Below are 26,173 nucleotides of genomic sequence, written 5' to 3'. Positions count from 1 at the left end.
TTTATATTTGGGTTGGGTTTTTAATATATGTTAATGTTTTTTTATTGGATACTTGGGCTGGATTTTAGTTTATATTGGGTTGGGTTACTTAGGTATAATTATAAAACTATTTTTTTAATGTTTAAAACAATCGGTTTATTGTCAATTAAGTCTTAGTTTAATAGACATGAGTATTTTTGCCAGTGCAGGAGAACTTGAATTCAAGTGTACTAAAGCTTATTATCCTTCTATTTAAGTGTTGAAGGGGGAAGGCTATGGGTAATCTTAGCCATTGTATCAAAAAGATGTGACATTCTTTAGAATTTATTTAAATTTTTCAATTTTTTAGGATTTTAAGAAAGAACTTCTAGTCATCAAAATCTTCTTTTCAGATTTTGATATTTTATACGCTTTTGAAGTTGTATTGAATGACTTAAAGATGATCCCTTTTATAGGTTTTTTTTTTAGAATGACGTATATAACATGAATGATAAAACTCCACTAAACGAGTTTAATCTATTGAGTTTAGGATCTAATTAAAACACTTTTAGCACATCGGGGTGAAGTCAGAATTTTTTTAAAAGAGAAAAATTAAACTGTAATTTTTACGATAGTAAAAATGTAATTTTTATAATTTTTAAAAGATTAAATCAATCTTTTATCATTTTTAAAAGGGTCAATACATAATTTTTACTAATTTAAAATCTTGAAAAGATTTTCGGAGGTCGGATACTACCAACACCCCTGGAGCACATGAACAAAATGTTGTGATTAGGTAAACTTTTGATGAGAATATTAAATGAGATTTAGGTAAGTTAAAAGCTTTAATCAAATGCATCCCCCACTTTATGAATCCAATGACATTAGTTTATTTATTTATGATTTATGAAGCATCCCAAATTCTTGTTTGAATCCATTAAACAACCTTCTTCTTTCATTTCTACCATTTTCTTCTTCTTCTTTTCCTATTTTGCTAATTTCATAAATTTTCACTAATGATAAAAGTTAAAATATGATATAAGTTATTGTAATTTTCAAAAATTTAGGATTTAGTCATTATATTTTTTAGATTTCAAAATTCAGGTGTAACTATTAATACTGTTAATTTTTTATTAAATTCAAGTTCATTACAATGTCATTTTTTAATTATATGATTATCAAGTAAGTTTTTTTTTTCAAAATGTCACACCAACAAATTTAATAAAAAAAATTAATAGTGTTAATAGATGAACATGAATTTTGAAATTTAAAAATTAGAGGGACTATTTCTAATAAAAGTATAAGGATTAAATTTTAAATTTTTGAAAAATATAGAAACTTATGACATATTTTAACCTAAAAAATAATTACGGTTGGATTACGAGTTAAATAGTAGGGAGTTTGATACCTCTTAAGATATCCAATTTGATTCTTGTAACTTTGGAAGACTTTGCTCCTCATTTAGTGTTCTAATTCAACTCGATTTTAAATTTAGTTGGAACCCAATGTGACTATTGGACATAAGGTCTTAGACAAAAAACAAATAAATTGAACTAAATATGAGTTTTAAGCAAAAATAACTTTGATTTTGGGTTAGTATAAGATAAACTGAGAAAAGAAAAAAAAATAAAAAATCAACTTGAATCGCTCGGTACGATTTTATTAAATTTTAATTGACTTAAGTCGTTACATGAATTTGGCTACAAAGTTCAATTTAATACTTAAATTTTTTTTGTCTCAAATTGATACTTGAGCTTAGCTTCAAGGTTCAATTTGGCACTTAGGCGAAGGGACATCATGTGGCCCAATGAATGTTTGACAAGTATGCTCTTTTAATACATATACACACACTTAATTAGGACAAAGAAAAAAACTCAGGTACCAAATTGAATGTTGAAGCCAAACTTGAGTACCAAATTGAACATTGAAGCTAAACTTAGATACTAAATAGTATATTAACCCTTATTTATTAGAACCCATATCAATCCTTGAACCCAATTTGGGCCCTTTGGACCAATCTATCCAACCCCACTTTAATTCTTCAACCAAAAAAACCATACCCTCACAAATAAAATTTCCCTCTTTTCCACTACCTTCGTTCACAGCTCTTCGAAGCCTTTGAAAAGTTGAAAGCTGAAACCTCCCTTTAGGCTTTTCCTGCATTCCCTTATTAGAATCCCTCCTTCCTCATTTTCGTACTCCTTTTTCTTTTCTTTCAGGAATTTAATCAAACAGATAACGATCAACAATTTTTGGTGCCAAGCTATTACTGATTATGCTCATTGACGTCCCTTCAACTCCAGTACCCACTTTTCTTAAGGTCTCAAAACCCCTAAAACTTCACTTGATTTTTAATTTTGATCTCTGGGTTTGGTTTCTTTAGGTATGGTAACTGGTAGTAACAGTGTTCAAAACCATAACCACCAAGAAGATGGGGATCAAAACCAGACTAAGAGAGGTGCTTCTAGGTCGTGGGGCACCACTGTTTCGGGTCAATCCGTTTCGACTAGTGGTAGTGTCGGCTCTCCTTCGAGCCGGTGTGAGCTAGCTATGGCGACGCCTGCTAGTGAGAACACTTTTTTAAGGTTGAACCATCTCGATATTCACGGAGATGATGCTGGATCTCAAGGTGCTGTTGGGTGAGTGTTTCTTTTTTTTCTAGGTACCCTTTTAGCTTGAGTTTATGATAGTTATGTTTAATGGTTTGATTTAATTGTGGGTTTTTGAACAAAGGGGGGGAGGAGGGTCTGGGGTAGATGGAAGAATAAGTCTTCAATTGTGCTTTCATGATGTAAATTTGTATTTGTTTATGGTTGAAGTTGGTAAATGTTATTGCATTATGCTTGAAATGGACATTGTTTATGGGCTATGATACCAAAGAATTTATATCAGTGAAACTTTTGAACTTTTTGGTGACTGCATTTGGTTTGTTCATACTCTGCTTAGCACTGGACTGATCATACTATGTTGTTATGATGATCAGAGTATTCCATGATTTAACTGATTGCCAATTTTAATTTCAGTAGTAAAAAGAAAAAGAGAGGTCAACGTGCAGTTGGTGGTGATAAGAGTGGCAGAGGACTCCGTCAATTTAGCATGAAAGGTGTGATTTTTGGGTCGTAAAAGATTGCATTAAAAGTTCAATCACATATTGTGCTCCTTCTTCTGCCATGCATGTTGTAGTTGAGTTAGCAGTTGTGGCTTAGCTATCTAATTTCTTGTTTGAACTGTCTTTGGTTTCATTCAGTTTGTGAAAAAGTGGAAAGCAAGGGAAGAACCACGTACAATGAGGTCCGTTGGTTTCTGAAAGTCGCTCTTTCATTCATGTTTTTTGGTTTTGGTAAACTTATTAATGGTCATTGCATCAGTGCTTATGGTTGTATATATATGCTCAAGCCATTTTGCCAAACTGTTCAAAATTTTCCCTAAATTTATTCTTTCTTTGTTATGTGCTATATTCAGAAGCTAAATTTCATTTTCTTTGATACTGCATTTATGGATTAGATATAGAGATTGTTGTCTAACCAGGGTCTGAACTAGTTATGCATTTGATTCTTCCTTGTGGGTCAGGATTTGCATGCCATAACTCTTAATTGTGAGACTATGATACTATTAAGGTATAGAATTTTTTATATATAACTCCAAAATTGCCTTGTAGGAGCTTCTAATGTGCAAATGAGCTATAAATGAAGAGTAGACTTGACAAATTGATATTCCAGTGATTCCTTTCTTGTCAACTTCTTTGTTTTACACTGATTTCTTACTAATCACTAATGGCATGTATAAACTGATTTTGTTATTTTGAGCATCAACCGAGTTCCATTATTGATGCTTACAATTCATGTACCTTTCAAAATTTCAAGCAGAATGATACTGTTTATCTTTCAAATTGACATCACATCAAAATGTGATTCTTAAATGCTAGTATTTTCTTCTCGTGCTAGCAAACACACACGTTCCTGCACTTGGACTTATGCATTCATTTCCTAAAGTTTCAAAGTGTTGGACCGTTACTACTTTGTCTGCTTATAACAACTTAGCTCTATGCCTATGTCTATATCTGAGAGTGAAAGCTTTTCCCAGGTGGCAGATGAACTTGTTGCTGAGTTTACTGATCCAGGCAATAACATAGCATCACCAGATCAGGTTTGCAATTCTTTCGACATGTCAATATTGGATTCCTTGATCTCGACAGCCTAAACTTCTATCTTTTACCCTAATAGAGTGAAACTAACACCATTGAATCTCCTTTGTCTGTCTGTCTGTCTGTACGTCTGTCTGTCTGTGTGTTTGTTTTATATATATTTCATTTTATTTTTATATCCAACAGCAGCAGTATGATGAGAAAAACATTCGGCGAAGGGTTTATGATGCCCTGAATGTACTAATGGCAATGGATATTATATCTAAGGATAAAAAGGAAATACAGTGGAAGGGACTTCCGCGTACTAGCTTGAGTGATATAGAAGATCTAAAGGTGACAATATGGCTCCATTTTTAAGTTTCTTATGTTAAGTAGGTTTAATCTGCCAAGAATGTAATTTTGAGCTTAACAAGCTCCTCAAATTAATTAATACAGACTGAACGGCTTGGACTGAGAAATAGGATTGAAAAAAAAGCTGCCTATCTTCATGAATTGGAGGAACAGGTAAGAATAGCATACTTAATTTTCACATGTTTGTAAATAAAAATTACTTTCACATGCCCTTATGTTGAGAGTTCTATATTTTTGCTATCATCAACTTGCATTTAGAGAGAGAGAAAGCTGCTTTAGGACATCAAGTTTCACTTGGTCGCTTTGCATGCCATCTGTTGTTAAAATAGTTGTCTTGTTTCTTAGTTTGTAGGTCTTCAGAATTTGATACAGCGAAATGAGCAATTGTACAGCTCAGGAAATCCTCCGAATGGGGGTGTGGCTTTACCTTTTATCCTGGTTCAGGTTTGTTGTCTTCTCAAGTCTTTCATTCTTGTACGAAATTAGAAACTCCGATCATTGAAGTTTTGCCACAATTCTTTGTTTATTAGGGTTTAGGGTTTTTGAACCGATCTTAAATTTAATGATTCTCCGTATTTCTGTTTAATTAAAAATGTATGATCAGCCACCTTTTCATGTCATCTGTTACTCAATTCAATTATCATTTCATTTAGGTTTTCAAGTAATAGCTGGTTTTGTTAGGATTTGCATATATATGCTTGTTTTACTTCAATTTTTCCTTTTCTATAACCAGCATTTGGTTCTTTTGTTAACTCCGTTTCGGCTCTAAAATTTATTGCCTGTAAAACAGCTTGAGTTCGCCTACTTGATGACTTAAAACCAGAAACTCTACCATGTCTTTTTCCACTGGACAAGTGGAATATAATGATGGATTTGTATGCTTATTTCTCCTTCTTGAACAAGAGTTTTGAAAGGTCTGTATTAACAGTCCTGTTGCATTATCGAACCTATATCACTTTCCATAACACTTAACTGCAAAAAACTTGAAGGAAAAAGGAGCACAATGAGGTTTCTTTATTAAGGCTAGTAGGCTATCAATGAAGTATGCACTTACTGAACTGATACAAAGTGTTTTAATTTCTCATCTCTTGTTTCTCTTGTCATCTGGAAATTGTAGACACGCCCTCATGCAACTGTCGAGGTAGAAATATCGGAAGATATGCAGCTGGTGCATTTTGACTTCAATAGGTAAGAACGGCCAGCACATCTGTTATGGTAAAACTGTACAATGCTAAAGAGAGAGAAAGAATGGCCCATCAGGGGAGAGGGGTAGTTACTAGTTAGATTTATTTTTCACCTTTACTTTTCATCTTATTGGTGTTCTATTTACAGCACTCCATTCGAGCTCCACGACGACAACTATGTTTTAAAGGCAATGAAATTCTGCGAGAGACCAGGGAGTGACGAAATGGCACACAATTTTTCTGCAGATGGTGAAGGCTCTAGCATGTCCGCGATGTACCAACAACAGATTGTTCCACCCCCAATGACAAACACACCAGGCAGACCTCCTACGTCACCGCCTCTCCCCGGAATTCTAAAAGCACGTGTGAAGCCTGAACATTGATAGTCAAGTTCCATGCACAAACAATCCAATTTGTACATTGTGTAAAGTACTATGCCAGAAGGTTCCCCTGTAAGATGATCCTCACCTCACAATATTTATCACCACGATAAGCCGGGATTACTCCGTTTTCTCGAAGGGTTTTTGTAGGGTATCGGTTCCAGCAAGTCCTTCAGCTTTTTTACATCTTTATGATCTTGCTCTTGTAATTGTTTCTGTCCTATATTGCCTTGTTATGTTGACCTCACTGTAGTAGAAAATTACCTTATTTGTATTAGAGTACAGAATCATAGAATGAACTAGTCAATGAACTTATATTATAATGGCGCACAAAGACAATCTCTATTTCCATGATACTTACCGTCATACACATTGAAACATTCTGTTAGCATAAATATTTTTTAAAGTAAATGGTATTTTTCTTCTTCATTGAATTGCTGTTAGGAGTTAATCTAAAAAAATCAAAATCGAAAGAAAAGTTTTTGAAAATAATAGAATTTATTATGAGGGTGTTTTAAACTTAGATTATATTTATACATATATTTTTAAGTAAATATATTAAATACAATTTTAAAATGGATAGTGATTAAGTTTGGAGGTTTAAAGTTTTGGATAAATTACCTATGATGTCATTAAATTATATATTTTTTTAATTATTCAATTATTCGAAAGTTTGTGTGAATATTTAAAATTTTTTATTTAAATCATTAGGTTGTCATGTTTTTTTTTTAATTCGCTAGTGAACTTAAGTGACAATTCAACGATTTTTATGGTAGAATAGAACTCATCAATGGGTAAAAAAATATACTTTAGATTTAAGTTGATATGATGGTTAGTGTAGTTTGGAGAAGAAAGTTATTTGAATTTTGATCCATAAATTTGTGACACTCAAAGTTATTTCATGAAAACAATTTGAATTGTAGAAAAAGAGCTTTCGATTAGTGTAAACGGTGCAAGCAAAAAGAGTTATATAGTAATAATTTTAAACATCTAATAACTTAAATAAAAATTTTCGAATAATTCAATAATTATTCTGGAACTCTTTGAAGTTGAGCGAGAAAAAGATAATCTTATTAATAGTAGGTTGAAGGCCCAAAATAAGAGGTTGTGACGCCGAAACGACATCGTTCATTAATCAACCAAGTCAAATAAAAGTCAAAGACTAGCACCGCCTCGCGGCTCTCGCTCCTCTTTTATCCTCCTTGTTCGATTAGGGTTTTCTCAAGGAGTCCTACTGCAAAACCCTAAGTTCCCAAATCCCAATCTAAAGGAAACAATGGGAGGAAAATGTCCAAGCAGGAAAGTAAAGAAGCGAAGATTTTCCCACAAAACAGCTCGCCGTGACAAATTCCTCCTCAAAGATATCCTTTTTTAAAATTTTCAGTTTCATTGAATTAAATTTTCATTATTTTATGATCAAAGTTTTTCCACTTAAATCTATTTTCTTTTCCTTGACGATGAGTTTTCTCGATTCACGTGACGACCTCGTTTATGATGAGCTGCAGAAGAGTGATACCGAGAAGAAGCCGTTGCCTCGCGATGAGGATTTGCCTGGAATGGGACAATATTACTGCTTACACTGCGAGTAAGTATATAATTGTTTATGAATTTAATTTTTATTAATTCGATTAATGTATTGTTTTTGTTACTACAAAAATGAAAAAGAAAATTGAAACTGTAATATGGTAGAATTCGTTTTGTTAATTTAAACATATATTGTTATTTTCTATTAATTTCAGCCGATATTTTGCGAATTCGACTGTGAGGGATGAACATTTCAAGACGAAACGTCACAAGAAACGGTGAGCAATTCTGGGTTATTTACATTATGAGTCATTGAATTTGGTATCAAATTACATTATGACTTGGCATGCATATGCTACTTATGTTCTAATTCTAAACGAAGTCAACTTTGAGATTTCGTGCCGAGTTACATATTTAACGGAATTAGCATAAGTGACTTGCATGATACTAACCCTTGCAGTTAGTACTTTAGCTTATTTTTCATAGATGAAAGAATGTTTTGTTTGAGATGATCTTTGTTTGGTGCAGTTTAAAGCAAATGTCGGGGCCTGCACCACATACTCAACTCGATGCTGAGTTGGCTGCTGGGATGGGTATGCCGGATAATGGACTGGCATTAATGTCAATGTGAGCCACTTTTATGTTTTGGCTCCCATCCATGGTGGCTGGTGCCATGAGAGGTCTTCCATTCCATGAAGACCAGTTGCGTTACTGCTTTTAAATCAATTTTGCTTCTGTATGCTAATGCTTGTCCGCGTAATTGGTTTAGTTCATTTGTTTTTCTTTTGTGTTATCATATATTAAAGTCTTCAGTTGGGGTCGATGTGGTGGATCATATGATGAAGATGATGATAGATCACTTATTGGTCTCCTACTGTCTTATTGAGTATTATTTGTTTCTTCCTTATCAGGTTAATGAGCCAGTTTGTAAAATATCCAATGAAAACTGCTTGACATTAGCAGTATTTCTTACTTGGTTACCATTTCTTTGTTGCTTGAAGAATGCTTATGAACCTTAAATAGAAGGATATACTAGAAAGTGTAGCTTATTAGGATTTAAGCAAGTTTAGAAGTTCTTATATGCATTTGTTCTTTCTTCATTGTTAGACAGTAAAAATGTAATAGGGAAGAGGGTAGTAGTGAATTATGATGCATATCCAAGTTAAAAAATGCAACATGGTCCATTTCTTTCCTTTTAGAGGATAGGGTTAATGCAAATTTTGGCCCTCGAACTTAGCAACTATGTCTACTTTGATACTTGAACTTGTCAATTAAGTTCATTTTGATCTTTGAACTTGGAAAATTGTAAAAGTTTAATGATGTGGCACTTTGAGATAATGTCACATCATTAAGTCCACTTTTTTCAAGCAATGGTGTAGCGTAATCTTAAAGTGTCATGTCATCGAACTTTTATATTTTTATAAGTTCAGGGACCAAAATGAACTTTGTTGCTAAGTTTAGGGGCAAAAATAGACTTAAGGCCAGTTTACCATTGAGGTTGAAAAATGTTGCAAAAAATGTTTTTAAAAATTTTGATAATGTTTACCATTACTGTCCATAATTGCTTATGAGAAGATAAAATAGCTATTTTAGACATGTTATAGAGTAGAACATTTAATGAGTGGATAAAAAAGTAATTTTATTGAAAGTTATTTTTCAAAATTTAAATTTTTTGGCTTTTTAACTTGACTTAAAATCCCAATTTAAAATCAAAGTTCGGTTGAAAAAATTGCTTGTTTATTAATTTTTATTATTATTTAAAATCATGATTTGCGTAGAAAAGTGTTTTTCAATTTAAACATACCTTAGTTGTCAAGTTTTTGTGGGAGGGTTAAGAATCTTGGCATGTATGCAGCTTGTCATCTTTAATCCATGGGATAAATGCCCTAATTGCCATGAATCCATTCATTCAAAGCTTGGATTAAAGTACCAAATGTGTCATTCCTCTGAAGGTCCTCGTCGACAATCCCCCTTGAATTACATCCATGTGATCAAACTTGTGAAAGTGATTGAATTCCATACAAGGTGCGACAGCTAAGTCAATGTCTGGTCTGCTTTTAGACAACCATTGGTTTGAGCCTTGACTTACCCGAAAACCAATCCATTTCAATCAATCTCAAAGGAACTTCATTTGTCATTATCATTTCTTTAAAAAAGATCCATGAAGATAATGAGCATATATTAAACACTATATCCAAACATTAAATCAAAATGTAAGCATCCAAAAAATATCTAGAAGAGGGTATAGTACATGCCCCCTTTTCCCCCTACTGTTCTCTTCATTAACCTTCTCTTTCATTGACTTCCTTTTGTTTTGACGAGCTTGAGCCTGAGGTCATTTCAAAAACTTGGCTATTTGTGAACCTTTGTAATTGTATCATCCGTGCATAACATCCATCAGGATAGTTTTTGAGTAAATGTGAATGGGATCCTTGCTCTGCAACTTTCCCATCATCAATTACTGCAATGACATGAGCATTTCTGATTGTTGATAACCGATGAGCCACCACAATCGTAGTTTTACCCGAGCAAGCACGGTGTAGAGCCTCTTGGACTGATCTCTCAGATTCAGCATCGAGGGCACTGGTTGCTTCATCGAGCAGCATAAGCTCTGCTTTCCTCACTAGAGCCCTTGCGATGGCAATTCTCTGTTTTTGGCCTCCTGAAAGTTGAACCCCTCTCTCCCCAACAAACGTTTTGTAACCGTCGGGCATTGAGGATATGAACTTGTGGGCATTGGCTAGTGTAGCTGCCTCAATGATCTCGGCCTCGGTTGCAGATTCATGTCCGTAGCCAATGTTTTCGTAAATAGTGGTAGCAAAGAGGCAAGGCTCTTGTGGAACGATTGAAATGTGTTTTCTCAGCGATTTGAGGTTGTATTTCCTTATGTCTTTTCCATCTATCATAACACGTCCAGATGAGGGCTCGTAAAATCTTTGTATAAGTGCAATAACCGAGCTTTTACCACATCCACTTGGACCAACAAGGGCAAGGGTTTTTCCGGCTCGGGCGCGGAGATTAAGGTCCCGGAAAATTGGGATGTCAGGACGTGAAGGGTAAGAGAAGTCTACATGCTTTAGTTCAACTTCTCCACGAAGCCGATCTGGAACTTGTGTGGCATCAGGGTCATCAGGCTCGATCTCAGTTTTACGGTCAAGAAGTTCAAAGACTGATTGCATGGCTCGACCTCCTTTGATGAAGTCTGGAGCCAGGGTCAATGTTTCGGCTGCACCATTGGCAGAGACCATAAGAACCATAAAGACTCGGATTGTTTTGGAAAAATCAGAGATCCCATGCTTCACAAGCCATGAAGCATACCAAAGGCCAAGTGCATAAGAAGCGTATAGTGCAAACTGAGCTACCCCAAACCCGCTTCCTGCAATTTGTCCTTTCCAAAAGCAGTGTTTCAATGGAGTTTGAAGGTTTGAGGAGAAAAGGCGGACGATTTTGTTCTCGGAATTGAATGCAGCAACAGTTCTTACATTGGCAATGGCCTCTCCAGCTAGTTGAGTGGCCTTGGCATGAGCAGCTTCTAAATCTCCTGAGAAACCTTTCATAAACATTTTCTGTCGAAAATTCCAAGAAATACAGTCGATTGTGAGGTAATTGATCGGTTTTTAATCAGTTTTTAGTTGGATTTAGAAACAAACCTGCAAAACGGTGGCTGCTACAACCACAGGGAAGACTGCAATGAGGACAAGGGCAAGACGCCACTGCAAAACAAAACCAGCAGTGCAAGCAACAAGCATGAGTGCCGTGTTCTGCACGATAACTGAAATCCGGTCTCCAATAGCTGATCGTACATTGTTCGCATCAAGAGCTAACCTTGCAGCAATCCTAGCACTCTCGTTTTCCTCCTGATCGAACCATGCCATTTCATTTTTCAGCACTGCAGTCAGCATCTTCTCTCGCACTCGTTTCGTGAGATTTTCTCCCACAATATCCCAAAAAGAATGCTGTAGTGTGTTGAAGAGAAGTGCAGCCGATGAAAGTCCAATTAACAGATAGCAGTATTTCCCGATTTCTCGAATCATGTAAGCATGGTCTGGGTTGTAGTAGACACTGAGAACAGCACTCAGCACATAAGCAAAGAAAGCGCTAAGGGAGCCGCAAACAATGGATCCTATAGAACCAAATAAAGCATAAATCCATTCGGGTGAATTCATTTTCACAAGACGCCAGAAGGAACCCGCCTGCTCCTTGAAATCAAGCTTTTCCATTCGGTAATTAGGGTGGTATCCCTCAAGGGAAAGGCTAAAATCCGAAGTAGAGAAGTCAGACAGCCTGCGTGAATATGGTGAGCGGCCATATGATGAATTCCGGGCAATGATTGGTGAGCTTACTGAGTTCCGAGCACTAGATGGCCTGCAGAAGAATCATAACAACCGATAACATTCTAAAACAAGAAAGACTACATTTATGAGACCAGAAGCTACCTTGCACTACTTTTTCTAGCATTATTAAGGGCAGTTTCGTGTGCTGCCTCTTGCATCCGAATGAGTTTAGCATAAGCACCGTTTTCTCCTTTGGCCATAAGTTCATCATGCGTACCGATTTCCGAAACACTTCCCTCCTGGAGTACAGCTACAAGATCAGCCTTCCGAATAGTGGAAAGCCGATGAGCAATTACGAGAGTAGTCCTCCCAATCATAAACCGATCAAGGGCCTCTTGCACCAGCTTTTCGGACTCAGAATCTAGTGCACTAGTAGCTTCATCCAATAACAGGATTGCTGGATTCTTCAACATTGCCCTCGCTATAGCGATTCTTTGCTTCTGTCCACCTGAGAGTTGAAGTCCTCTCTCCCCAACCTGCCATTATCCAAATATTAGCTGAAACAGAAAGCAATTATTAAACCAACATCAAATGAACCGAACCTGAGTGTCGAAACCATCAGGTAGCTTCACAATGAATGAATGAGCATTAGCCACCCTCGCAGCTTCTTCAATCTCGATATCATTCGCATCAGGCCTCCCTAAAAGGATGTTTTCTTTAATGGTGGTAGCAAAAAGTGCAGGCTCTTGGCTTACAAGTCCTATTTGTGACCTTAACCATCTTAGCTTTAATGTCTTTATGTCGTGTCCATCTAGCATCACTTCCCCTACAAAAGCACATCATATTAACCGACACTTTAAAAACACGATCGCACCCTCGTTTTAATCTCATAGTTTACCTGAAGTAGGATCGTAAAATCTCTCAATAAGTGATACCACGGTGCTTTTCCCCGAACCGCTACTTCCGACCAAAGCTATGGTTTTTCCAGAAGGAACACATAAGGAAACATTGTTAAGAATCTTTACATCGGGTCTTGAAGGGTATGCAAAATCCACATTTCTCAACTCAACTAAACCGGTAACCGATTCCAACTCCAAACCCGACTCGCTATCTCTATCGATACCGGGTTTATGATCGATAATACGGAAAATTTTCGCTGCTGCCACTTTAGCCTTTGCAAATGCAGACATGCTTGGTGCAGACTGTCCCAAACCCCTGTCAATTCAAAGTTTTAATCTTCGACTTAAAACACAGTTCAACCCCCCCTAAAAAAAAACATGAAAAACAGTGGTGAAAGTACTATGGAGGACCTTGTACTAAAAGCCGGATTACATTTTGCTCCCTCTACTCAAAAAAGGGGTAAACTAGTCATTGTACATTTGATCAAAGAGCAAACTGGTCCTCCTGTTAAAACTTTCATCCATTTCTACGTTAAAAATTGATCCATATATATCAAAATGAGGTAAGCCACACCAGTTTTTAACGATAGAAATGAATAAAATTTTTAATAGAAAAATTTAGTTTGCTCTTTAATCAAATGTACAAAAACTAATTTAATTTGCATTTTTTGAGTAAATGGAATAAAATGCAATCTGACTCTTGATACAAAGACTGATACTTTAACAGAAAAACAGTGTACTTACAATCCACCAATCATAACTGCAAACATGGTGGCAATGGCAAGTCCTCCATTAGTGTAATGATGTCTAACCAGATAACCTCCATACCAAAGAAGCAAAGCATAAGAACAGAACACAACAAAGTAGGTTGCCCCCAATCCCATTCCCTTTCCAAATCCAGTTTTATAACCTATCTTTTGTGCTACTTTCAATGCTGATGAGTAAGCTTGTAATGCTTTCGATTCACCGACAAAAGCCGAAACAACCCGGATTTGAACTATTGTCTGCAATTTAAGTCACATTAGCAAATACCCAGATTTTGAAAGAGAGGAAAAAGAAGAAGGGAAAAGTACCATAAGGGTCCATATAGTAGAAGTCAAATTGCATTTTGCTCCATTTACTCAAAAACTAGGCAAATTAATCCATGTATCTTAGATGAAAGAGCGAACATAATTTCATTCATTTTTACTCTTAAAAACCGGCGTAATTGACAGAATAACCAAACAGTTACATGTGGAGAGTCACACGTACCTCAGTTTACAAGAGCTAATTTGCCTATGCTTTTAATAGATGAGGCAAAATGCAATCCGACTTTTAATACAAAGAACTTCATGGTACTTTACTCGAAAAAAAGTTATCTTTCTTACCTGTTCCACAATGTTCCCACCTTGTGATAAAGCTTCTTGTGTTTTAGCAGAGAGTTTAGCTAATGTTATGGTATGTATTGCTCCAATTACAGCAATTAATGGAACAACTCCAAGTGTAACCAAAGCTAATTGCCATACTGCTGTGAAACCCACCACAAAGCCAGACACAAATGTTGCCATGTAATGAATGAAATTACCCAACTGCAACCAAAAACCAAAATAAAACAGTTCAATTTGATCCCCCATAGAATCCAAAAGAGATCAAAACTTTATGAATGTACCTTCTCACTAATAGCATCTTGAACCATTACAGCATCAGTATTAATGGCAAAAACAACATCAGATGTTCTAACTTCAGTATCAAAATATTGAATGTCTTGATTCAAAGCTGCTTCTAAATACTTAATTCTCATCTTTGTTGTTTGTCTTTCACCAGTCCACATCCAACATGAAATTTCTACAACAACAAAAAGAAGTTTCAATCTTTTTGTTTTCAACAATTAAATCCCAGGGACCAAAATAAAAAAATTCTTAAAAAAAAAGAGAGAAAGTTTCAATGTTTTTTACTAACCTGCCCATGAAGATGCCCAAATTGCAGCACCCACCACAAGGAAATAAAACGCATACTAAATGGAACAAAAAGTTTAATGAGAATACATGGACTTAAACCAAAAAAAAAATGAAAACTTTGGGGGGTTAAAGGTGAAACCTTCAGAACTTCTTGCATCATCTTGTCCATATTATTAGCATTAGAACCAAAGGAATTAACAAGATCAGCAAAGAAACGAAGGAAAATAGGTAAAGAACAGCCATGAACAAGAGCTCCAAGTGAACCAATTCCCATTAATACATAATCTAACCCATCTGCAAATCTAAATAATTCATTGAACCCAATTGAAGGCACTTCTTGTTGTAGCTTCTCTTCATTTCCACCATTGTTGTCACTTTCAAGCTTTGAACAAGATGAAGAAGAAGCTTCTTCTGTTTGAATTTTGGGGTTTAAAGAAGGATCAGAAACAAGTTCAAGGCCTTGCATTTCAGACCATTTCCATTGTTCTATCCTCTTTATCTCTTCTGAATCTTTTGACATTTGTAAAAAAAAAAAAACCTTTTTTAAGAACAAAAATGAAAACACATGAAAAAAACACTCTCTCTTCGTTAATATCTATATATATTACTCTTATTGTTTCCTTTTAAATCCTATGTTTTTTGGAGGTTGCTTTTAAAACATCAATGGATGATGGTGTTTGGGGTTTGGGTTTATTTTTGGGTGGCTTGAAGTGTAAAAACCATGGATAGTGACAGATGAGGGATTTTTTTTTTCACCCGACAAAACCAGGCTGTATGAATAATTAGAGATGGGGTGTTTTTGACTGAAAACAATAGGTTATTACTGTTGAAATAAACATGAAAGATCAGTGTTTTAACTGTTGTTTTCTTCTCAGTTACTACAACCACTACTACTACTACCAATCATCAATCATCAATCTTGTTACTGTTTATGCTCCAATGAATAATTTATGTATGTGAACAGTTTGATTTTTCCCATATTTCTAATCCTTTTTTCTTCGGCTTGTTGATCAAGTTTTTGGTAAATTGTTCGAAGGCAAGTTTGAACCTTTTTCCTTGTACTGCGGTTGCCTGTCAGTCTTCCTTTATTTCCGCCCTACTTTTTATTTCCAACCCTTGGAGGTGGACTGGAAAATTTTAAAATTTATGTCACTAGGATCGAGATAAAATTAAAAAAAAAATTGTATTATACTTTTTATTTTTGAAAGGGTCAAAATTATAATTTCTTTCCTTAAAACCATCTAAAAGGGCTTAAATTGAATATTTATGTTTAGAAGGTACTAAAATAGTAATTAATCTATTCTGTCGGAAAGGGTCTTACCTGCCCCTTAAGTTATGCCCTTAAATGTCTTCACAAAGCTAAAGCGCCTCTCTACCCATGCTTTTTTTAAACATTTGTTAGCAACTTGGAATCTCTTGAATATTTTTAAGTTAATTTTGTATTGAGATGATTTTAAATTTAATTTATTTTGAGTTTTAATTATTTTTATCAATGATCATTTTAGATTTAAATTATTTCAAATTAAATTTTACAAACAATTTATATTAATTATTTAAAATCGATAGTTCGTATATGATAATATTAATGAAATTTAATATGATTTAAAGTAACTTATTTTTTTAGTTAAAACGTTATGTTTAAAATAAAATATTTTAATTTTTGTACGCTTTTGACAATAACATTAAACACAAAATCTTAAACCACAATTTTCAAAAATACTTTTTCATCGCACCTTAGAATTTATTTTTCAAAAATAATACTAAACTAACTCTAAATCAATTTGACAGATTGAATAGGGTGGCTTCAAATTCGAAAAAAAAAAGACTGAATTAATTTTAAATTTGGATTATTTTGGGTATTGACAAATTTTAGGTTCAAGTTGTTTCAAGTTTGAGCCATTTTAAATTACTTGTTCAAATCATTTTAAATTTGGACCATTTCGAATTCGAATCGTTCCGGGTTTGAGTTAGTTAAGCTTTGTATTGTTGACTTTTTATGATCAAACTGAATTGAGTTGGATTAAAGTTTAGAGTGATCGGGTCAAGTTTTATTTTCAAAGTCAAATTCAAAATCAAAATAAAAAGATATACTATATACCTTAAAAAATCATAAGTCAAGTTTAATCCGGTTTAATTCCAAAACATGTTAAAATACCACATACATCAAAGAACCACCTTTTGGTAACCGATAGTTAAATTGGGTTTTATTTAAATCTAAAATTGAATCGAATTCAATCAAATTTTTGAACAAAAAATTACCACTCGGCTTAATAAATATCAACTAGTAGCAGTATTTTACGTTGATATATTACATCTACAAACAATTATATTAATCTAATATAAAAAAAATCTATGTATTCATTTATTTAAATGTGTATAGTTGAACCATAATTTCAAATTTCAAATGTATAATCACATAAAATCAAAATCTATGTATCAAATTACATATTAAACCGAAATTCATATATAAATTTAATATTTATACCAATATAATACTAATGCTAGTATTGATTAAGTGCAATCATTCTATATGTATCCACTAAGCATCTCATTGATTAAAGGAATAAAGGAGTAATCTTGAGGCTTAATCTTTGTCTTTTATATAAAAGGAAAAAAGGGGATTTAAAAAACTTCTTTTTTTAAGGTATAGTTGGAAGTTTAACAGTTGAAAAAAGCATTAATAAATGTACGGTTGTGATGGAGTCTTAGTTCAATAGGTATAGGCATTGTTGTCAATACATGAGGACGTAAGTTGAGTGTGCTAAAACGCATTATCCTCATATTTATGAGTTTTAACAATTGGATCTCAAACCAAGTTTCTTTTTTATTTTAACCCTAATTTTTATTTACTTGAAATAATTTGTCGTAAAATTTAATAATTAGTACTTATAATTTTCATGTATTTGGAATTTAATTTTAGAAAATTAGTTAAAAGAAAAATATCAATTTTCACCACAAATACAATACTTTCGAATGCGTAACATTGACCACACGAACAAAATTTTTTGAATGCGCATAAACCAAATCAAAATAACTTCAATTATTAAATCAAAAGAATATAAAGATTAAATCATAAACTAATATATTTGTAATTAATGTGTTTTTTTTTTCAATTCAAGTAAAATAATTAAACCGTGATTAAAGAGATTATAGTTTTTTTAATGCAATTAAAATTTTTCAAAAAAAAATCGATTGAGTCTTAGCTCGATTATAATTCAAAAGAGATTAAAATTCTTCAAATTTATTTACAATAATTCATTTTAGAAATTAAACCCTTTATTTTTCCTCTTGAATTTAATTTAGTCCAAATTTTTTAATTTTTTATATTCACAACAGTTGCTTTCAGTTGCCAACATCAACTGTATTCATTACTCCACAGTTACTTTAATCACGCCTTTGGGCTTTTATTTCTGTATTATTATTATTATTATTATTATTATTATTATTATTTTCTGATGGCGTAAAATACAATATTTTTTTGCACTTTGCAGAAACCTGACACTGAAAACAATTCCCTTTTCCTTGTATTTTATTACCTTTTATTTAGGAAAATATCATTTGATAAAAAAAATATAAATAGGTATATTTACCTATTTGATCCAAATAATTATATAAATTAAATCGAAAAATTAGTGAATTGAAAAAATGCTTTTAAAAAATTGAACTTTTTCATGGTGTCTAGATTCGTTCCCATCAAAGATTTTTTTTTATTTGTAAAATTATATATTTCCTTTAATTTTAAAAATTTCATTTTTTTATAAAACTTTTTTAATTATTAATAATTTATACTTTTAAAAATTTTCTGATAGGATTTGTTTTTCAAATCATGGTCCCCAACCAACCAACCATTGAAAAATGCAGCAGATGATAGGACACTCAGCTGCAAAAGGTGGAAAAAATTTAAGTCAAATTTTATGGGACATGGGCACTTGGCCTTCCATTCAAACCACTCTCTTGACTAGTGAAGATTCCCAATTATTTTGGCAACATCACTAAATTGTTAATAAATTTAAATTTTAGTAATTTAACTTATAAAATTTGTAAAATAATTGTTAAAGTATTTGAATGTTTTTATTTAAATTAATGGGTTGTTAAATTTATTTTTTAAAATTTAATTAATGAGCTCTAAGTGATGATTTGACGAACGATATAGTGGATTGGTACCTATTGATGAGTAGAAGAACATACCTTAAGTCCAAAATATTCTGACAATCAGCATCAAAGGTTGAAGAAGCAAGTTATTTGGATTTCGATTCACTGATACATAACGTTTAAAACTGTTTTATGAAAAAAAACTGAACTGTAAAAGAGAATGGAAAAAAGAACTTTCAATTGGTGCAGGTGATGCAGACAGAGAAAGCCATACAACAAAAATTTTAATATGAAAATTTTCGAATAGTTTAATGATCATTCTGTAATCTTTTGAAGTTGAGTGACCAAAACATAAACTTACTAATAATTTAGTGAGTTTATTCTAATATTTAAAACCAACAATTTTAACGTGAAATGATAAAACAAAATTAATATTATTATTTGATATATTGACAGGTGAAATTAAGAAAGTGTCATGTATCTCACTTATTTAGTTTCTTTTATTTTATGGTAACTATTAGATACCTTGTAGATAAGGGCTTAAACAGGAAGATAATGCACTTCAGCACACTCAAACTCACGTACTTCTGCATTAATAATAACGCACAATATCAATCGAGCTAAGACTCTATACGCTGTAATTAACGTCCTATAAAAGAAAAAGAATTGCTTATGAAATTTGTGATTCTTTTGATTGTAATAAAGGGAATATTCCATACTTTACAGGTTTGCACCTTTTTAACTCTTCTTCGCTACTTTAATGGAAGCTCTCCCCTTATCTTCCATGGCATAACTCATAAAAATATTAAATATGAAAAAAAAATCTAAGTTGGATAATTATTAAATTAATAAAAATAATTTACAATTCTAAAACGTACACCCAAAAATGCAAATTGTACAAAATTTAATCACAATTATTATGAACTCAATTTTCAATTGATTTGCTCAGATCCATTACCTTTCTAATTAGTGTCAAATTATGATTTCAATTTGACTTTTTCTATGCCTAAAACTCAAAGTTTTCCGGATCTCAAATTTACCATACAGAAATCAAATTAATAAAATTTTAGATAAACTACATCCAAGCTGGCATTCAACTATCAGTAAGTTTACGTTTTGATCACTCAACTTAAAAAGTTACAAAATAGTCGCTAAATTATTTGAAAATTTTCATTTAAGCCATTGGGTTATTAAAATCATCGTTATGGCCTTCTCTGTTCTCACCTCTAGCACCAACCAAAAGGGTAAACTTCCCCTCCTCTTTTACAATTTAGTTTTTTCATGACACAAATTTAAATGATACGAATTTACGGACCAAAATCTGGACAACTTTCTTCTACAACTCCGGCCATCAGATCAATTTGGATCTAAGATATGTTTTTCTACTCATCGATGAGTATCATTTCACTGTACCGATATTTGAATCGTCGCTCGAAGCTCACATATAGGACTTTAAGTAAAAAAAGACTTAACAGTCAAGTGACTTAGATGAAAACATTCAAACAATATAATGACTATTCTTTAACCTTTTAAAGTTGATTAACCAAAATATAAATATACTATAGTTTAGTGACCTTAGCACAATTTACCCTTAAATTAATTTTCTTTTGTAAGAACCAATTAATTAATTAATAATATAATTAAAAATAATAATAATCGACATATTCTATTCACTTAAGTGGTTTCCACTACATCTAGTGGCATGCATGAAGCAACCTTGGCCAAATATTTTCCTCATTTAAAGGGGAGAAAAAAAGTGTTTGTGTCACATGCTTTAATAAATCTTTTCTAAATTTTAATATTTGTGATTAATTAAATCTTTGTAGACCTTAAATTGGAATCTTAAAATCTACACTATTCACTTAAGTGGTTTCCACTACATCTAGTGGCATGCATGAAGCAACCGTGGCCAAATATTTTCCTCATTTAAAGGGGAGAAAAAAGTGTTTGTGTCACATGCTTTAATAAATCTTTTCTAAATTTTAATATTTGTGATTAATTAAATCTTTGCAGACCTTGAATTGGAATCTTAAAATCTACATTCAGATCCTTAAGTATTTTTTTATTATTAAATATTTAGTTTTTATATTTTTTAGATTTCGAAATTTAAGTTTAATTGTTAATACCGTTTGTTGAGGAAGCTTGCTCGTTTAGAATAAGTCTTCAAAGTGTTGTTTGTCGAGCAATTGATCGATCCCCCAACAATCGAAGGTATTATCTCTTGATGAGGGTTGTCTCTCATACTCTGCCAATAGCCAATGTGTACATACTTGCAAGTATGGTACCACCAGTTGATTAGCCGACGAACGATATTTCGAAGGCTTCTCTTGAATGAGTTAGTCCCCTCAACACGATTAAAAATTTTCTCTTAAATTTGTTGATATGACATTTTAAAATAACACGCATACACTTGATAGTCATGTGACTAAAAAAAATTGATGTTGTAATGAACCTGAATTTAAAGAAAGAATTTTAACAATGCTAACAATTGGACTCACTTTTTTAAATTGAAAAAAATAGAGGAATTAAATTCCTTGAAATAAAAATAGGAGACTAAATTTTAAATATACAAATAATATAGGGATTTAGTGCAAATTTTAACCTTTCAATAAATATCTCTTAACAAAAAATCATTAACATCACACTTAACTTTTTTAGGCATGTAATTAAGTCAGGTTGGGGAATTGAGGAACAAAATTATTTGGAGATTAAAGTAGGGTTAATTACATTGAAGCAAATTTAGGGGGGGTATTTGTTTGTATTTTAAATGATTAATGATTACGTGTTAGTGGCATTATATATCAATTTGATCCAAATTGTCTTTTAGTTAATAAAAGTAAGGTTTTTTTAATGAATGTATATTCTAAGTTAGTTTTGTGGTCTACGGAGATTAATCATTTTGGGGTTTATGGTTACCTCTTTTAATAATGTTGTCTTCGAGTTTAAAGTTCGAGCATTTTTTTTAGAGTGCAATATGTATTGTTATTGCACCCAACATTTGTTGGTAAAGTATATTTCTTTAGCTACATTCAATAACTAATTGAACTCAACGTAGCTTATTAATCAAAATAAATCTAAGATAGAATCCATATATTTACATAGGGCAAGGCTCGGACCAAAGATCTTAAAGTTTTAGGCAGGATGAAGGTAGAAATATTTTTTAGGGAGATTAGGATTTGATTATAAATTTTTGGTTCTCCAAAATTTAGGTCTAATTGTTAAATTTGGTTCTCTAAAATGAGAAATTTTCCTTTTTATCCCATTTATAATTTATAAAATTTTAAATTAATAATGGTAAATTTGCACTTTGCCCCTCAAATAATAAAAAAATTAATTTAATCTTTTAAAAATTATAAAGATATAGGTTATTAAAATAGTAAAATTGTATTCTTACTATCGTAAAAATATACAACTTAATTCCGCTCTCCTTAAAAAGATCTTCTGGCTTCGCCCCTACTTGATAGTAATGTGACTACAAAATGGCATTATAATGAACTTGAATTTAACAAAGATAATTTTAAGAGTGTTAACAGTTAGATCTGAATTTTAAAATCTGAAAAGTAAAAAGGCTAATTTTCTAAAAATAAAAATATAAAAACTAAATTCTAAATTTATAAAGAATAAAAAATTTATAATATATTTTAACTATTTAATAATTTCAATATATTTCAACTAATAAAGTTATTATTGAATTAATCACCTTACTCAATAAGTTATTGTTGTACGGACATGGTATGGTCATCTCCTTTTGAGTAACGCGGGTCATGGAGAGATTCATTGCTAAAGCGAAGCTGTATGTCACAATTGGTATTAAAAACATCCCTTTCTTCCACCCACATAATGGGTTCTTTTTTAGCATGCTAAATGAAAAATAAAATGCAAATATTGAAATTTTAATTTTAATTTTTCGAATATTATTTTTTCAAAATAAATTGTTTAATGATTGAATTCGAGATTAATCTTAATTTTTGCTATTTCAAGTGTGATTTACTGTTTATTGAGGAATGAACTGTCGTATCCGAATGTTTAAAACATGCTATAAGTCTTTATACTCTTTGAGAATTTAGAATTTAATTTTTATATTTTTATTTTTAGAAATTTAATTCATTTGATTTTTAAATCTCAAAATTTAGATTCAATAGTCGGCACTGTTAAAAATTTTCCCAATAATAAAAAATTTAACAGTATAAAAATTAAAATAAAAATATAAAAACTAAATTTCAAATTTTCCCAAACTTATTTTAACCTATCCAAAAATATGTTGGATGAGCATTGGAAACATTAGCAGCCCTATAAAAGCAAACCCAAAAAGTTTGTTGCCTTAAGAAACAAGAGTTGAGACCCTTTGCATATGCTCAACATGTGTGGTATTCCCTACCATGAGATCATGGTTCATGCATGGAAAATATTAAGGAAGAAACAAAACAGAAAAAAAAAAGATTAGGTCATTTTCATCACTGGAACTAAAGCTTTCTTAAAATGAAATTGATGTTGATAATGTCAAGATAAAATATCTTGAACTTTGAAGATTAATTCAATTATTAATGCAATCATTTTAGGGTAGTAATTTTTTGGGTTAGTAAAGGTTTTTTATTTGGTTTTATTTTTTAAATTTGTGGAGAGTTTGAAAAAGTGATAAATTTGATAAAGTGAGAGACTCTTATTGGGACAGACTATGTGTAGTGTACGATCACTTACCAAGGAAATGTGAGCATTTATGTTTGTTAGGGTTTGAGCCTATCCCCTCCAATATTTGTGATACTTGTGAGGTCAAATCTTACCTGCATTATCCATCTTGACAAGCCGTTCTAATTTTGTTAGACTGTTGCCTCTTCAAGTAGCCTTAGACTATTCACAGAATCTGGATACAAAATTGATCCGTTGAGAGATTTCTCGATTCCAGACGAACAATATTTTAAAAATTCATAAACTAAGAATTACTCCAATATTTTATTTCTAAAAAATATTCATATTCATCCCTCGTTTTCAATACTTATTAGCCTAATTCATAAGTGGAAGAGTAGTTTTCCATTCTGCAATTGATTAAGACATTAAAAATCTAACTTTAATAAAGATAAATGGACTCTAATATATGAGAAGTCCCAATCTAACACAGAAGCATGTGAAAACTATTTTTTTTTTGAGGCAACCGAAGTCTAAAAGCATTGTTCCTAGCTATGAAGTTAGCTATACAATAATGTTTGATTTAATCCCAAATGGGACCGAACCCAAAACCCCCCAAACCAAAATAATTTAAAAGGAAAAGTTGAAAAGATTTGTGGGTAACGAATCGGTACTGAGTCTAGAAAAGAGAAGTTCGTGGTGCATGTGCACGTTGAATTATTGAACTAAATAGCTTAGCATCTTATGTCAAAATCAGCCTATTGGAGGGGTAATTATAAAAGAGAAATGTCTATCCGAAATTTGGATTTCGTCAATTTTAATATCGTAACGAGGATTTGCATTGTCAGTGAAAGTTGGGACTTTGAAATTTTGATGCTCTAAGCTCAACTATCATCTTAATTAAATTATGTATGGGTTCTCCAAAATTATTTTGTAATTCACGTAGTATTTATATATAATGAAACTTGAGCCTAACAATTTTAACGTAAAATTCTTAATAGCTTAACATGTCAAAATTAGCCTATAAGAGAGGTAAATGTGCATAAAAAACTTGAATTTCATGAAATCCTAATACCATAATTGTACGGTTGAAAAAGGTTGAGATACTAAAATTTTAATGCCCTAAGTTCAACTCATGTCTTCCGAAAATCATGGAGGGGTTGTTATCTCCACAACTATTTTACATATGATATTGAGACTTGAGCCTAAGAATTTTGATGTCAAAATTCTTAATAGCTTAGCATCTTATGTCAAAATCAACCTATAAGAGGGGTAAATAAAAGAGAAATATGCATCCAAAACTTGAATTTCATGAAACTTTAATCTCATAACGAGAGTTTGCACCATTGTCAAAGGTTGAGATCTTGAAATTTTAATGTCTTAAGTTCAAATCTTATTTTACGTAAATCATGTATTGATTGTTATTTTCAAAGCTATTTTGTACAGATAAACTTTACAAATGATAAGACTCAAGCCAAAGATAAATGTTCCCAAAACCTCAAACTAACCATTTTAGTAAGTCTTAATTGGAATACATACATACAAGATGTAGCCAAAGGGATTGGTAGGGGCTTTGACCCCCTTAGTTGAATGGTTTAATTTGTATTTAGGTGTCTTCTAAATTTAAACAGTTCAATTTAATCCTTTTTGACTTATTTTAATACAAAATTTCTACTTTTCCCTATATATATAATTGTGAATAAAGTTTGATGTAATGCAAACGTAAAAAAGAGGAAACAAAGAGCAAAATGTAAAAAAAAATGAAAGGGGAAAAAGGAAAAGCTAAGTGTGGGGGAAAGTGAGTCGGTCCAAAGAAGCATTTGGAATTGAAGAAAAGAGCCAACAAGGCATGCACTTTCTTCTTTTTTGTTTTTAATGATGTTGTTGCTTAGGTGCTGCCTGCTGTGTAATGCACTTTGACAACAATAAAACATTGGTAAAAAGATGAAATCTTTATATAAAATTCACTGTGATTCAACAATACTTTTGTTTTGGCACTTTGGGTTTTCAAAGTTCCCTTCTTGCAGCCTGCCGTGTCCTTTCTGCTTCCACCTGCAAATTTCTTCTGCTATTGCTGAGAATTATGTGCCGACTGTGATTCGACCCCACAGGAAAATTACATGAATATAACATATGTATACCCTAAAAATACAATAGAGACCATTGCATTAGAATTCAGATTGCATTTTATTTTTTACTCAAAAAATGAGGAAATTAGTCCTTATGCGTTATATTAAAGAGCAAATTGATCGTTTCTGTTAAAAATTCATCTATTTTTACCATTAAAAATTAGTCATTGTACGTCAGAACGAGGTATATGTGGCATGTCATATGTAACTTTCTAGTCAGTCATGTCAATTTTTAACAATAAAATGAATGAATTTTTTTGATATAATATCTAAAACTACCCATAGCCCCTCCCCAACCCTTAAATAGAATGATAATACCGATATCAATCAAACTAAGACTCAATCGATCCAAATAACATAATTTAATCATGTAACTAAGCTACTTTGACTCTAAGATAGGTAATAGGTTTTAAATTTAAAATAATTTGAGAGAGAACTTAGATATAATATTTATATATAGTAATAAAAATCACTAAACCTTAACCTTCCTAACATAACCAAGATGGTTATATTTTGGACTTAATTCACTTTGAATGTTAGAGGTTCTTAGGGCCTTTTTCATAGATGCAATTGGGCTTTTAATTGGGTTGAAGATCATTTTTTTGTAAAGTTTGGGTTAAATTGTGGTTTTAGTCCCTTTATTATATTTAATTTATGGATTTAGTCCTTGTACATTTT

The 26,173-nt window shown here is 32.2% G+C and overlaps 3 protein-coding genes across 6 annotated transcripts; 2 read left to right on the top strand and 1 right to left on the bottom strand.

Moving 5' to 3' along the window:
* Positions 1–1,968: 1,968 nt before the first annotated feature.
* LOC107905313 (transcription factor-like protein DPB) lies at positions 1,969–6,366 on the top strand. Of its 4 annotated transcripts, none has more exons than XM_016831943.2 (9): positions 1,969–2,597; positions 2,985–3,061; positions 3,206–3,249; positions 4,042–4,104; positions 4,289–4,435; positions 4,538–4,606; positions 4,799–4,897; positions 5,571–5,641; positions 5,786–6,366. In XM_016831943.2, exons 1-9 carry the CDS (start codon positions 2,344–2,346, stop codon positions 6,018–6,020), a joined length of 1,059 nt encoding a protein of 352 aa, XP_016687432.2. In that variant the 5' UTR covers positions 1,969–2,343; the 3' UTR covers positions 6,021–6,366. The 4 variants fall into 4 exon arrangements, with proteins under 4 accessions (XP_016687432.2, XP_016687430.2, XP_040943596.1 ...); XM_016831941.2 differs by having other exon boundaries at positions 2,982–3,061; XM_041087662.1 differs by having other exon boundaries at positions 2,019–2,597; positions 4,292–4,435.
* A 763-nt stretch (positions 6,367–7,129) lies between these two features.
* LOC107905316 (zinc finger protein 593) lies at positions 7,130–8,513 on the top strand. The gene is made up of 4 exons (XM_016831946.2): positions 7,130–7,378; positions 7,494–7,602; positions 7,757–7,819; positions 8,070–8,513. Exons 1-4 carry the CDS (start codon positions 7,294–7,296, stop codon positions 8,170–8,172), a joined length of 360 nt encoding a protein of 119 aa, XP_016687435.1. The 5' UTR covers positions 7,130–7,293; the 3' UTR covers positions 8,173–8,513.
* Positions 8,514–9,657: 1,144 nt separating this feature from the next.
* Positions 9,658–15,567, bottom strand: LOC107905315 (ABC transporter B family member 1). Its single transcript, XM_016831944.2, has 10 exons — positions 14,791–15,567; positions 14,653–14,707; positions 14,363–14,538; positions 14,082–14,282; positions 13,459–13,718; positions 12,714–13,030; positions 12,418–12,641; positions 11,978–12,351; positions 11,192–11,906; positions 9,658–11,107 (listed from the first exon to the last, which is right to left on the bottom strand). Exons 1-10 carry the CDS (start codon positions 15,169–15,171, stop codon positions 9,824–9,826), a joined length of 3,987 nt encoding a protein of 1,328 aa, XP_016687433.1. The 5' UTR covers positions 15,172–15,567; the 3' UTR covers positions 9,658–9,823.
* Positions 15,568–26,173: the final 10,606 nt, after the last annotated feature.

The sequence above is a fragment of the Gossypium hirsutum genome, chromosome D01 (assembly GCF_007990345.1).
Source record: "Gossypium hirsutum isolate 1008001.06 chromosome D01, Gossypium_hirsutum_v2.1, whole genome shotgun sequence".
Lineage (NCBI taxonomy): Eukaryota > Viridiplantae > Streptophyta > Magnoliopsida > Malvales > Malvaceae > Gossypium > Gossypium hirsutum.
The sequence above is the reverse complement of the archived record's forward strand: the minus strand, read 5'-3'. Positions and strand labels throughout refer to the sequence as shown.